The sequence below is a fragment of the Hemiscyllium ocellatum genome (assembly GCF_020745735.1).
Source record: "Hemiscyllium ocellatum isolate sHemOce1 chromosome 27 unlocalized genomic scaffold, sHemOce1.pat.X.cur. SUPER_27_unloc_27, whole genome shotgun sequence".
Lineage (NCBI taxonomy): Eukaryota > Metazoa > Chordata > Chondrichthyes > Orectolobiformes > Hemiscylliidae > Hemiscyllium > Hemiscyllium ocellatum.
Genome location: NW_026867495.1, coordinates 12,085 through 26,319, shown reverse-complemented (window position 1 = coordinate 26,319; position 14,235 = coordinate 12,085). Strand labels below are relative to the sequence as shown.

The 14,235-nt window shown below is 49.3% G+C and overlaps 1 protein-coding gene across 1 annotated transcript; it reads right to left on the bottom strand.

The window, feature by feature from the left end:
* Window positions 1-464: 464 nt before the first annotated feature.
* On the bottom strand, window positions 465-11,377 carry LOC132807913 (zinc finger protein 239-like). The gene is made up of 2 exons (XM_060821834.1): window positions 11,330-11,377; window positions 465-5,184 (listed from the first exon to the last, which is right to left on the bottom strand). Exon 2 carries the CDS (start codon window positions 4,773-4,775, stop codon window positions 3,639-3,641), a length of 1,137 nt encoding a protein of 378 aa, XP_060677817.1. The 5' UTR covers window positions 4,776-5,184; window positions 11,330-11,377; the 3' UTR covers window positions 465-3,638.
* Between the last annotated feature and the right edge of the window lie 2,858 nt (window positions 11,378-14,235).

Below are 14,235 nucleotides of genomic sequence, written 5' to 3'. Positions count from 1 at the left end.
GTTTTATTTCTGTTGATGAAAGTATTGTTATAAGTCATAGCTGGGTACTAATACTTAGATGTAAGGGAGTGGGAATTCCACAAGTAGGGCATGATAAGAATCCTGGGAGACTCCAATTCTGGTTTACTATCTAATGAACAACCTTTAAGCATGAGCACCAAATGTGCATTTATGTCTAATTTTCTTTCATTTTTCTTGTTTTATCCCTTGCTATTGTTAAAGTACAGATTTGACATGGCCTAGGGAAGCCCTTATGGACTCAAACCCGTAAGCCTCTCTTTCTTGGTTCGTCCCAAAGATCATACTCTTTGGAGGTCTGGAATAAAAACCTCTTACAGACAGTTTAGTTTAATCTTAGTCATCCCCTTTATTCACTCGTAGCATCACTGTTACAATGTAACACTGATACCCAAACGCTGAACTAACTAGGTTCTAATAACCTAGAAGTGTAGGGTAGCAGCTCTTCAAGTGCCCCAGCAGGCTACTCCAATGTACTGATACAAAGTGGCTTCCTTTATACAAAAGTTTACAAAAACATTGCATGTTCTTAATTAGACAGATAACAGTGAAAGACAATAATTCATAAGGAAGAGAAGTTAATTGACAGATCTGTGTGTGCTTGACTGATCACTCCTACAGGCCTTGAGCTGTCCATCAGGTGGGAGAAACCTACCCAGCTGAGTTAGGTGTCTGGTGCCGAGATAAGTTCCTATAAAGAAGTGCCAGTCTAAACTAAGTGGGAGATGTCATAAGGTAACCTTGCACAGCTCGCATGTCTGATACAATAATTTTTTATTTCAAAAATATATTCATAAAATAATTTGATGGTTTGTACAGTTGGTCATGCCATACATATGTAAACATTTACATACAAAGATCAGAATTTATCATTTTTATATACAGGTCTGTACATTTTTCAATCATATGCCCATATATTGAGCTGAGGTGTCAGCAGAGTCCAAATGACTGCATGGGCCCCCTGTTCTTCATTAGGCAGGCAGACGTTACACAGTGGTCTTTCCCCACCGTGCCTTAGTGGCAGTTGCCCCAAGCTTCAGCGCGTCCCTCAACACGTAGTCCTGGACCTTGGAATGTGCCAGTCTGCAACACTCAGTCTGGGTCAACTCCTTCAGCTGGAAGATCAACAGGTTTCAGACCACCCAGAGAGCGTCCTTCACCAAGTTGATGATCCTCCAGGCACAGTTGATATTTGTCTCGGTGTGCGTCCCGGGGAACAGGCCGTAGAGCACGGAGTCCCGCGTCACGGCGCTGCTCGGAACGAACCTCGACAAACACCACTTGCATTCCTCTCCAGACTTCATCTGCGTAGGCACATTCCAGAAGGAGGTGTGTGACAGTCTCGTCCCCCCTGCAGCCGCTTCGAGGGCAGCGTGCGGTGCGGCAGAGAGTCCGGGCGTGCATAAAGGATCTCACAGGTAGAACCCTTCTCACCACCAGCCAAGCCATGTCTTGGTGCTTGTTGGAAAGTTCTGGCGATGAGGCATTCTGCCAAATGGCTTTGACAGTCTGCTCAGGGAACCACTCGATAGGATCCGCCCTCTCCTTTTCCAAAGGGTCTCAGGGACACTACGTGCTGACCACTTCCTGATGGACTTGTGGTCAAAGGTGTTTTTCTTCATAAACTTCTCCACGAAGGACAGGTGATACGGAACGGTCCAACTACTCGGAGCGTTCCGCGGCAGCGAGGCCAGGCCCATCCTTCGCAACACCGGGGACAGGTAGAACCTCAGTACGTAGTGACACTTGGTGTTTGCGTACCAGGGATCCACACACAGCTTGATGCAGCCACACACAAAGGTGGCCATCAGGGTGAGGGTGGCATTGGGTGTATTTTTTCCCCCGTTGCCCAGATCTTTGTACAGCGAGTCCCTTCAGACCCAGTCCATCATTGATCTCCATATAAACTGGAAGATGGCCCGGGTGACTGCAGCTGCACAGATTCTGGGAATAGGCCAGATCTGTGCCATGTATAATAGCAATGACAGTGCCTCACACCTGATGACCAGGTTTTTTTCCGTGATGGAGAGCGACCGTAGCTTCCATCTGCCCAGTTTCTGCCTCACTTTGCTGATACGCTCCTCCCAAGACTTGGCACGCGCCCCAGCCCCCCCGAAACAAATACCCAGCACCTTCAGGTGGTCGGTCCTGACGGTGAAGGGGATCGAGCATTGGTCGGCCCAGTTCCTGAAGAGCATGGCCTCGCTCTTGCCTCGGTTTACCTTGGCCCTCGAGGCCCATTCGAACTGGTCACAAATGGACATGAGTCTGCGCACGGACAGCGGATCTGAGCAGAAAATGGCAACGTCATCCATGTACAGGGAGGCCTTAACCTGCAGGCCCCCGCTACTAGGAATAGTCAACCCTCTCAGGCTTGCATCCTTCCTGATAGACTTGGCAAATGGCTCTATGCAGCACACAAACAAGGCAGGAGAGAGAGGGCAGCCCTGCCTGACTCCAGATCGGACTGGGAAGCTATTGAGACTGCACTGATGATGTTGGTGTAGAGCAGTCTGATCCAATTGCAGATTCCCTCCCCAAAGCCCATTTTGGAGAGAACATCTTTCATATACCTGTGTGATATCCTGTCAAAGGCTTTCTCCTGGTCCAGGCTGATCAGGCAAGTGTCCAACCCTCTGTCCTGCTTGTAGGCGATCGTATTCCTGAGGAGTGCGATACTCTCAGTGATCTTCCTGCCTGGCACAGCACAGGTTTGGTCAGGGTGAATCACCGACCCCAGAGCAGACCTGACCCGGTTGGCGATTACCTTTGACAGGATTTTGTAATCCGCATTCAACAGTGAAATTGGTCTCCAATTTTTGAATTCCTCCCTCTCCCCCTTCCGCTTGTAGATGAAGGTGATGATGCCTTTCCTCATGGATTCACTCATGGTACCTGCTCGAAGCATACTGACATACACCTCCGCAGGTCCTGGCCAATCAAGTCCCACAGAGCGGAATAGAGCTCGACCGGTAAGCCGTAGCTTCCGGGAGTTTTATTCTTTTCGAAGGACTCAAGGGCCTTGGTCAGCTCGTCCAGAGAGTTCAGGTTACCTTCATTGCAACCCAACTTTGTTACAGCTCCAGATCACCTCAGCAAAAAGGTGTTGAAAAAGTAGCTGCTTTTTAAACAGCTCAAGATCAAAGCCCAACCCCCCACTTTCTTTACTATTGGTTACCACTGACTTGTCCCTTTGTAATTGGATCTTTGTTACAGCCTTAACCTGGAGGAAGTATTGCCTCACTCAGCGATTTCAACCCATACCCTGTCTCCAAGTAAGTTTCTCCCTGCCCATCTGCCGGGAGGGAAAGAAGTGGGAGGAAGCAGGTGGAGTCAACTACACTGCTGTAGGGCTGCAGTCACGTGTAGGCCAGACCAGGGAAAGGATGCAGCTGGGACGACTGAGAGAACAACAACAGCAGTTTCCTTCCCTAAAAAGGACGTGACTGAATCAGAATGGGGCTTCCCCCGACCCCGCCCAATGGTTTCATTGTTCGATTCTGACCTCCAGATTTCTGACCGAATTCCAAATCCGCGATCTGCTGCGGTGGGATTCAAACCTGGGAGTTCCAGAACTGGGTTGTTAGCCCAGTCCATAATGGCACTCGGCAGTCGCTCCTTCAATCCCCCTGTGATGGCACATGAACTCCTTGGTGCCTCCGCAGGGTGGCTGCCCGGGTAAAGCCCTTCCCACACTCGGGGCAGCTGAAGGACCTCTCCCCCGTGTGGACCCGCTGGTGCTTCACCAGGGCGGAGGAATCGCTGAAGGCCTTCCCACATTCGGGACAGCTGAAGGGCTTCTCCCCCGTGTGGACACGCTGGTGCTTCAGCAGGTCGGAGGAATTGCTAAAGGCCTTCCCACACTCGGGGCAGGGGAATGGCTTCTTCCCTGTGTGGACCCGTTGGTGCTTCAGTAGGGTGGAGGAATCGCTGAAGGCATTTCCGCACTCGGGGCAGCTGAAGGGCCTCTCCCCGGTGTGGACCCGCTGGTGCGTGCGCAAGTTGCCCTTCTGAGTGAATCCCTTCCCACACTCAGGGCAGCAGAAAGGCTTCTCACCGATGTGGATCCGCTGGTGGATCAGCAGGACGGACATCTGGGTAAAGCCCTTCCCACACTCGGGGCAGCTGAAGGGCCTCTCCCCTGTGTGGACCCGCTGGTGCTTCAGCAGGGTGGAGGAATTGCTGAAGAGCTTGCCGCACTCTGTGCAGGGGAACGGCCTCTCCTGCGTGTGGACCCACTTGTGGGTCTGAAGGGAAGAGGAATCGTTGAAGGCCTTCCCACACTCGGGGCAGCTGAAAGGCTTCTCCCCAGTGTGGACCCGCTGGTGCATCCGCAACTTGCCCTCCTGAGTGAATCCCTTCCTGCATTCGGAACAAGTGAATGGCCTCTCCCCAGTGTGGACCCGCCAGTGGGTCAGGAGGGTGGAGGAGGTGCTGAAGGCCTTCCCACACACAGTGCAGGAGAACGGCCTCTCCCCCGTGTGGACCCGTCGATGGGTCTTCAGGTCAGAAGAATAACTGAAGTCCTTCCCACAATCAGGGCAGCTGAAGGGCCTCTCCCCTGTGTGGACCCACCGGTGCCTCATAAGGGCAGAGGAATTGCTGAAGGCCTTCCCACACTTGGGGCAGATGAATGGCCTCTCTCCGGTGTGACTGCGCCGATGAATCTCCAGGGCAGATGGAGCACGGAAGCCTTTCCCGCAGTCAGCACACTTCCACGATTCCTCCTCGGGGTGGGATTCCTCAGGTTTCTCCATGGCCGAAGCTCCAGCTGTACACAAATGCGTGTAGAGCCCCTCCTCACCGTGAATTCCTCTTTCCAGGCTGTAGAGGTGTTTCTGGCTTCACACTCAAGTGCACTGCAACAGTAGGGTCTCTCATCCAGTCCCACTGATGCTGAAAACGTACTTAAACAGGAACCAAAAAACTTTGCTCCTTCTCACAGAATCACAGTAAAAAATTATTGCAGTCTCGATGGATTGAATGACTGTCAGACATTGATGACAAAGTGAGGATTGTAGTTACTGGACTGTCGGTGCTGAAACGTGCGGTGCTGGAAAAGCACAGCTGGTCAGGCAGCATCCGAAGAGCAGGAAAGTTGACGTTTCAGGCATAAGCCCTTCATCTGTTAATTTTGAAACTTTTGTCCTCAGATCGTCAAATACTCTGTAAAACGAGATTACAAAAGTCATCAGCGTCAGTCCAGGGTAGAAATTCAGAACAAGCAACTCTACTTTCGGGTGAACATTGTTGTCTTTAGTTATTCCACAAAATTGAAAGCACCATCTCACTCTCTCCCTCCCTCTCCCCTCTGTTCTCACATTAACGTCCCTGGGAAGTGGGGGGGGGGAAAGCATTAACACCGACACCAGAGAGAAACAGAACATACAGACGTGGCAAATGTTAGTAGAAAGCCAGAGTCATAGAGATATACAGCACAGAAACAGACCCTTCGGTCAATCTCTTCCATGCCAACCAGATACTCAAAATCAATCTAGTCCCATTTGCCAGCACTTGGTCCATATCCCTCTGAACCCTTCCTATTCAAACACCCATCCCGATGCCTTTTAAATGCCGTAATTGTACCAGCATCCACCATTTCCTCTGGCAGCTCATTCCTTACACGCATCATACTCTGCATGAAAAAGTTGCCCCTTAGATCCCTTTTAAGTCTTCCCCCCAACCCTGCCTTAAACCTATTACCCCCTAGTCCTGTACTCCCCCATCCCAGGAAAAGACCTTGTCTATTTGACCCTATCCCTGCCCCTCATGCTTTTATAAAAAGTCTGTAGTGTCACCCTCCAGACTCTGGCGCGATGGGGAAAACAGCCCCATCCCATCCCTCCGTCCCTCCTCACCCAGGTAATTCAGACACATACCTGAGTTTGCAGAGTGTGCCCCCTCCCTGGAATCACTCCAGTTGCTTCAAGTGAACAGATGTTACCCCCACTCCCTCCCAGGATGAAGAGTTGCCCAGAGGGAGGGAGTTTCACTCTGAAACTGACAGGGCCACTTCCGCGTTGTGACGTCATAGATGAAGCGAGGGGGCGGGGAAAGGCCGACAACAGCTCCGCGCACTGCGCCTGCGCAGCCCTGCAGTTTGCAACAGGGTAATCCCTTCCTTGCAGAGAATTCCCAGAGTGTGGAAGCAGGCCACTCGGCCCAAGGTGTCCATACCGCCCCTCCGAAGGGTAACCCACCTACACCCATCCCCCTACCACTCTGAATAATGCACCTAACGTGCACATCCCTCAACACTACGGGTAATTTAGCTTGGCCAATCCAACCTAACCTGGACAAAGTTAAAAATCAAACACCCAACAGGTTTATTTGGAAGGACTGGTGTTAACAGCGCGGCTCCTTCATCAGGTGATTGTGGAGAATAAGATCACAAGGCACAAAATTCATGGAAAAAACATTACAGCATCCTGCCATTGAAATTACATATTGAACAGACCGGGATGAAGTCTTCCATCATTTCGAATGGGTTGCAGGTATCAATAATATGTAAATCCTAGAACATCCTGCCAATTACGTGTGTGCATGCATGCATGAGGGAGAAAAAAGTCTCTTTCTGTGCTGTATATCTCTGTGTCTATACGATAACAGATGCTTTATTTAGGTTGGTGTAAATATTGTTGTAAATAATAGCTAGTAGTTAGATGTAAGGGAGAGAGTATTCCTCAAGTAGGGCACTATAAGAATCCTGGGAAAGCTCTATTTCTGGTTTACTTCCCAATGAACAAACATTTGGGGGCAGCATGGTGGCTCAGTGGTTAGTACTGCTACCTCACAGCACTAGGGGCCTGGGTTCAATTCCCGCCTCAGGGAGTTTGCACATTCTCCCCGGGTCTGAGCGGATTTCCACCGAGTGCTCCAGTTTCTCCCACAGGCCAAAAATGTGCAGGTCAGGTGAATTGGTCATGCTAAATTTAGATTAGATAACTTACAGTGTGGAAACAGGTCCTTCAGTCCAACAAATCCACCACCGAAGCACAACCCACCCAGACCCATTCTCCTACATTTACCCCTTCACCTAACACTACGGGCAATTTAGCATGGCCAATTCACCTGACCTGCACATTTTTGGTCTGTGGGAGGAAACCGGAGCACCCGGAGGAATCCCACGCAGATACGAGGAGAATGTGCAAACTCCCTGAGGCGGGAATTGAACCCGGGTCTCTGGCACTGTCAGGCAGCAGTGCTATCTACTGTGCTACCGTGCCACCCACGATGCCCATACTGTTAGGTGCATTAGGTAGGGGTAAATGTAGAGAAATGGGTCTGGGTTGGTTACTCTTCGGAGGATCAGTTTGAATTTTTTTGGGTGGAAGGGCCTGTTTCCATACTATAGGAATCTAATCTAATTAAGCAGAAGCACCTATATATTTTTAACTTTGTTTCATTTTTCTTGTTTGATTCCATGCAATGACTACACTCTTGTGTCTGATTGGTTTGAGAGATTGGGAGACTGTTGGTTGGGTCTCAATTGACTGAATGTTTTATTGTTCCAGAAGTATAAAGGGGTGGGGGTGGGGGTGGATGGGGTCAAAGCTTCAGCAGAAATCCAGCAGAGCTGAGAGCAGACCCACATCTTACTAAATTGGAACAGGAAAATCAACAGAAGACAGAAACCAGGACCTGCAATCCAAGCTGACACCAGATTCCCCTGTGATCTGTGCTTTCATTAGCACCTCTCCCATTATCCTGCTTTCCATTTGACGACCCCCTCAATGTTCAGAATCCAATCCTTGTCATCCTGAAGCCATGTCTCTGTGAGGAATCTCAGATCATAATTATTCTCTTCAATGTGTGCAGTTGATTCATTCGCTTTTGTTACAATGCAGCGCACATTCAGACAAACCGTTTTTATTTTCAATTTTTGTGATCTTTAGAATCCAGTTTTGATTGCTGGTATATTTACTCTCGTTGTCCCTTTCTATCATTCTCTGATGTTAATTCTCCAGATCACGACATTGCTCACTGGCCTTGATTTGGATTGGCCAGGCTAAATTGCCCATAGATTGACTACTCTCCAGGAAAAGCAGTTCCTCCTCATCTCTCTCCTAAATCTACTCCCCCTCATGTTGAAGCCTGGTCTCATCTACCAGCAGAAATGACTGGATTGGGTAGGGCCTCATCCCCACAGTTCAATGAATTTCCACTTTCCAGGATGTATTCACTCACTCAGTTGCTGTCTCACACATGAAAGATTTCATTGTAACTTCTTCTGTTCCCAGTCAGGGAAAAACATCTTTGAAAGCTGCTCTGAAAGTCCAGTCTTCACAACCACACTTCTGCTTTCACCACGGACGATTACAGTCATACAGCACGGAAACAGACCCTTCAATCCAACTCATCTGTGCCAACAAGTCGTCCTAAATTAATCTAAATCATTTGCCAGCATTTGCCCATATCCCCCTAAACCCTTCCTCTTCATATTCCCATCCAGATGCCTTTTAAATTTTGTAGGAATTGTATCAGCCTCTACCACCCTCTGTGAAAAAGTTGCTCCTCAGTTCCCTTTCAAATCATTCCCTCTCACCGCAAACATATGCTGCCTAGTTTTGGACTCCCCTAACCTGGGTACTCACCCTATCCTGCCCCTTATAAACATCTATAAGGTCACCCCTCAACCTCCAATGCTCCACGGAAAATATCCCTGGCCTATTTAGCCTCTTCCTGTGTCTCAAACACTCCAACTCTGGCAACAGCCTTGAAAATCCTTTCTGAACACTTTCAAAGTTTCACAACATCTTTCCTGTAGTAGGGAGACCAGAACTGTACACAGTATTCTAAAAGTGGCCTAACCAATGTCCTGTACAGCCACTCCATGACCTCCTAAGACTCACTTTCAAGGAACTATGAACCTGCACTCCAAGGTCTCTCTGTTCTGTGACACTCCCCTTCACTGTGTCAGTCCTGTCTGGATTGCTTGACCAAAATGCAATACCTCACATTTCTCGAAATTAAACTCCATCTGCCACTCCTCAGCCCATTGGCCCATCCGATCAATTCTAATTTACAGCAAACTCTTTTTCCTCTCTAATTCCCTGGAAGCTGAAAATCTCCATCCCACGCAATCTCCCTCCATTCTCACTTTGTTGAACCTATTTCCTGCTGCATCCCATCCTGAAGGATCTGGTTCATGCTAATGAACAGGGGTCACAAAGCTAGTTCCTTTTTTGGACTAAAAGCTTTTCCCTGGCTCAAGGAGACGCTGTTCATGACTTTTTTCAGAGAGGTAATAAACCGGCCAGGTTCTGATCAGTCTGGTTTGAACAGAGATGAAAAGAATTTTGAGAGACCTTTTGCTTATATCTAAACAGATGTGACTTCAGGCCAAATTGGTCATGTTTTAGAAGTGACCTGAGCAGTTTTAGTTCAGTCTTGAACTGGTTGCAAGTTCAACAGGGAGCTGTGTGGAAACTCTCTCTCTCTCTTTCCTGTCTCTCAACTTCAACCTATAAGCATGTGTCCCATTTATAATGGGTTTCAAAGGGAGTTGGCTTATTGGGACTGTTGTGTATATTCAGAACAGCATAACTGAGTCTAGTTGGATAGGCTGAGTTCTGTAGGGGTTCTTAATTCTGATCTTTGTGTTGCATTGTATAATTTTGAGAATACATTTTTGACTGTTTTAAAATCTAGTAGTCAACTGAGCTCATTTACTCCAGATAATTTTCACTAGACACTGACTAAACCAAATTACAAAGTTATGGTCTGGGGCTGCCTGCTTAAAAATGTTTTGAGTGGTCTGGATTAGTCCTTAACACAGGCCCACACACTCACTCAGGGGAGATTTAATGGAAACATACAGAACATTGTAAGGCCTAAACAAAGTGGGCATTGGGAAGACGTTTCCATTAGTGGGAGAGACCAGGAGCTGAAAGGGACTAGAAAAGGGAAGACCTTTTAGAAGGGAGATAAGGAGAAACTTTTCAGCCTGAGACTGGTGAATCCATGGAATTAATTGCCACATGAGGCTGTGGAGGCCAGTTCACTGAGGATATTTAAGACTGAGATAGATAAGTTCTTGAGTATCAAGGGTTACAGGAAGGAAGTGGGAGAATGGGGTTGAGAAACATGTCAGCCACGATTGTGTGGTATGAGCAGACCTGATGGGCTGAATGGCCTATTTTCTGCTCCTCTGTCTTATGGTCTCTTGCTGTCTTGGACACAGAGTGAGAGAATTGGGAGCAGGAGGAGGCCATTTGGTATTTTGAGCATGCACCAGCACCGAACAGATCATAACTAGATATGAATATACCTACATCTAGGTGGATAGGCTGGGACATTTTTCACTGAAGCACAGGAAGTTGAGAGGTTACCTATGAAGTTTATAAAACCAAGAAGGGTGTCAATGAGGTGAGTGGCTGGTGCTGTTTCCTTCAGGTGGGGATTTCAAGATTAGGGAGCAAACTTTTAAGGAGAGAGGAGAAAAATTTTAAAAAAGACATGAGGAACACCTTTTTTTGAAAAAGAGTGGTTTGTGTGTGGAATCAATGTCCTGAGGAAGTGATGGATATAGGTACAGTAATAACATTCAAAAGACATTTGGATAAGTACATGAGTAGGAAAGGTTCAAAGGGATATGAGCCAAACTACGTGGGACTAGTTTAGTTTATAATATAGCCAGCATGGACTAGCTGGACTGAAGTGTCTATTTCTGTGCTGTATGACTCTGCAACTGTTCTGGTCTTAAAACCATTATTTTTGCCTTGCCCCATCACCATCCACTTCTTTGTTGTTCAGAAATCAGATGAACGCAGGCTTGAATATATTCAATGACTGCCTGATCACAGAAAGCCATCCCAACTTCTGAATTCCTGCTAATATACCACTTACCTTGCTGATTGCTTGCTACACCCTGTCTGACAACTGGCAGTGACTGGTGTGGAAGGTTGCTGAGACCCCATTGTACATCCACACATCATTCCTGATGAAGGGCTCGTGACCAAATCACCAACACTCCTGCTCCTCGGATGCTGCCTGACCTGCTGTGTTTTTCCAGCACCACACTTTTCGACTAATCTCCAGCATGTGCAGCCCTCACTTTCTCCACATCCCAGATTATAAGCATCTAAACAATGACCTTTTTTCCGCATTTTCTTCCACAGCAAAGGCAAAATCATCACATTGTGTTAATGCGTTTGCCAATGGAGACAGACCTGAACCAACATTTGCAGAGTCTGTTTCCAGAACCCCCCATTCACCCCATTTCCTTTCAGTTACTGCAAGTCAACAATTGAAGCTCAGAATTTAGAAAAGAAACGGAAAATGGGATGAGAAAAGAGAGTGCCGTACTCACAGATGTTGGACAGAGGAAGGAGGTTGCAATCTGGAGTGAAGTTCAATCTTCATTCAGAGAGAGGAGCAACAACAGCAACTTCCGAAGCTCATGTTCCAACTTCCGCATTCAGACAATAGGGGAGCTCTGATTGGCAGAAGGACCAGTCTCTTTCCGGTCCTCCAGTGCTTCCTATTGGTCCATCAAAAGAAGGGCGCGAGCCGTGTGCGCGGACACAGAGCAGCTGGTGCAATTTTTTCCTGACTCCGAGGAGCATGCGCAGTGCTTGCTGACAGAGAGGCTGGAGATCCTGGGAGCTGGTGTTACTGACAGGTTTGAAGTGTCCAAATGCCAGGAGGAGAAAAAAAGGCTGGAGCCACTTTCTTTTCCCCATCTGTTGCTCGACTTTTTAGCCCTTTTGCATTTGTTTGGCTACTCAACTTTTGTATATCTTTTCCCCAGGGTTGGGGGTCCTAAACTAGAGGGCAAATTGGGGAAATATTTGAGGGAGCTGAAAATGTGTTGCTGGTTAAAGCACAGCAGGCCAGGCAGCATCTCAGGAATAGGAAATTCGACGTTTCGAGCATAAGCCCTTCATCAGGAATGAGGCGAGTTTGCCAAGCAGGCTAAGATAAAAGGTAGGGAGGAAGGACTTGGGGGAGGGGCGATGGAGGTGGGATAGGTGGAAGGAGGTGAAGGTGAGGGTGATAGGCCGGAGTGGGGTGGGGGCGGAGAGGTCAGGAAGGAGATTGCAGGTTAGGAGGGCGGTGCTGAGTTGAGGGAACCGACTGAGACAAGGTGGGGGGAGGGGAAATGAGGAAACTAGAGAATTCTGAGTTCATTCCTTGTGGCTGGAGGGTTCCCAGGCGGAAGATGAGGCGCTCCTCCTCCAGCCGTCGTGTTATGTTCTGCCGGTGCAGGAGTCCAAGGACCTGCATGTCCTCGGTGGAGTGGGAGGGAGAGTTAAAGTGTTGAGCCACGGGGTGGTTGGGTTGGTTGGTCCGGGCGTCCCAGAGGTGTTCTCTGAAGCGTTCCGCAAGTAAGCGGCCTGTCTCCCCAATATAGAGGAGGCCACATCGGGTTCAGCGGATGCAATAGATGATATGTGTGGAGGTACAGGTGAATTTGTGGCGGATATGAAAGGATCCCTTGGGGCCTTGGAGGGAAGTGAGTGTGGAGGTGTGGGCGCAAGTTTTACATTTCCTGCGGTTGCAGAGGAAGGTGCCAGGAGTGGAGGTTGGGTTGTGGGGGGGTGTGGACCTGACGAGGGAGTCACGAAGGGAGTGGTCCTTGCGGAACGCTGATAGGGGAGGGGAGGGAAATCTATCCCTGGTGGTGGTGTCCGTTTGGAGGTGGCGGAAATGACGGCGGATGATACGTTGTATGCGGAGGTTGGTGGGGTGGTAGGTGAGAACCAGTGGGGTTCTGTCTTGGTGGCGGTTGGAGGAGCGGGGCTCAAGGGCGGAGGAGCGGGAAGTGGAGGAGATGCGGTGGAGGGCATCGTGGATCACATCTGGGGGGAATCTGCAGTTCTTGAAGAAGGAGGCCATCTGGGCTGTGTGGTGTTGGAACTGGTCCTCCTGGGAGCAGATGCGACGGAGACGAAGGAATTGGGAATATGGGATGGAGTTTTTACAGGGGGCAGGGTGGGAGGAGGTGTAGTCCAGGTAGCTGTGGGAGTCAGTCGGTTTATAGTAGATGTCTGTGTTGAGTCGGTCGCCCGAGATAGAGATCGAAAGGTCTAGGAAGGGGAGGGAGGAGTCTGAGACAGTCCAGGTGAATTTGAGGTCGGGATGGAAGGTGTTAGTAAAGTTGATGAACTGTTCAACCTCCTCGTGGGAGCACGAGGCAGCGCCGATACAGTCATCGATGTAGCGGAGGAAAAGGTGGGGGGTGGTGCCAGTGTAGTTGCGGAAGATGGACTGTTCCACATATCCTACGAAGAGGCAGGCATAGCTGGGGCCCATGCAGGTGCCCATGGCAACTCCTTTAGTTTGGAGGAAGTGGGAGGATTGAAAGGAGAAGTTATTCAGGGTGAGGACCAGTTCAGTCAGTCGAAGGAGGGTGTCAGTGGAAGGGTACTGGTTGCTGCGGCGGGAAAGGAAGAAGCGGAGGGCTTTGAGTCCTTCGTGATGGGGGATGGAGGTGTACAGGGACTGGATGTCCATAGTGAAAATAAGGCGTTGGGACCGGGGAAGCAAAAATCCTGGAGGAGGTGGAGGGCGTGGGTGGTGTCCCGAACGTAGGTGGGGAGTTCTTGGACTAAAGGGGACAGGACCGTGTCGAGGTATGCGGGGATGAGTTTGGTGGGGCAGGAGCAGGCTGAGACCATGGGTCGGCCGGGGCAGGCCGGTTTGTGGATTTTGGGCAGGAGGTAGAAACGGGCGGTGCGGGGTTGTGGGACTATGAGGTAGGAGGCGGTGGATGGGAGATCCCCTGAGGTGATGAGGTCATGGATGGTCCGGGAGATGATGGTTTGGTGGTGGGAGGTGGGGTCGTGGTCAAGGGGGCGATCCCTTGTCTCAGTCGGTTCCCTCAACTCAGCACCGCCCTCCTAACCTGCAATCTCCTTCCTGACCTCTCCGCCCCCACCCCACTCCGGCCTATCACCCTCACCTTCACCTCCTTCCACCTATCACATCTCCATCGCCCCTCCCCCAAGTCCTTCCTCCCTACCTTTTATCTTAGCCTGCTTGGCAAACTCGCCTCATTCCTGATGAAGGGCTTATGCTCGAAACGTCGAATTTCCTATTCCTGAGATGCTGCCTAACCTGCTGTGCTTTAACCAGCAACACATTTTCAGCTGTGATCTCCAGCATCTGCAGACCTCATTTTTTACTCAAATATTTGAGGGACCTCGAATTAGAAATAAAAACAGTGTGTAAGTTAATTGGCTTCAAGAAATGCCCTCTCTTACACCCCAACAA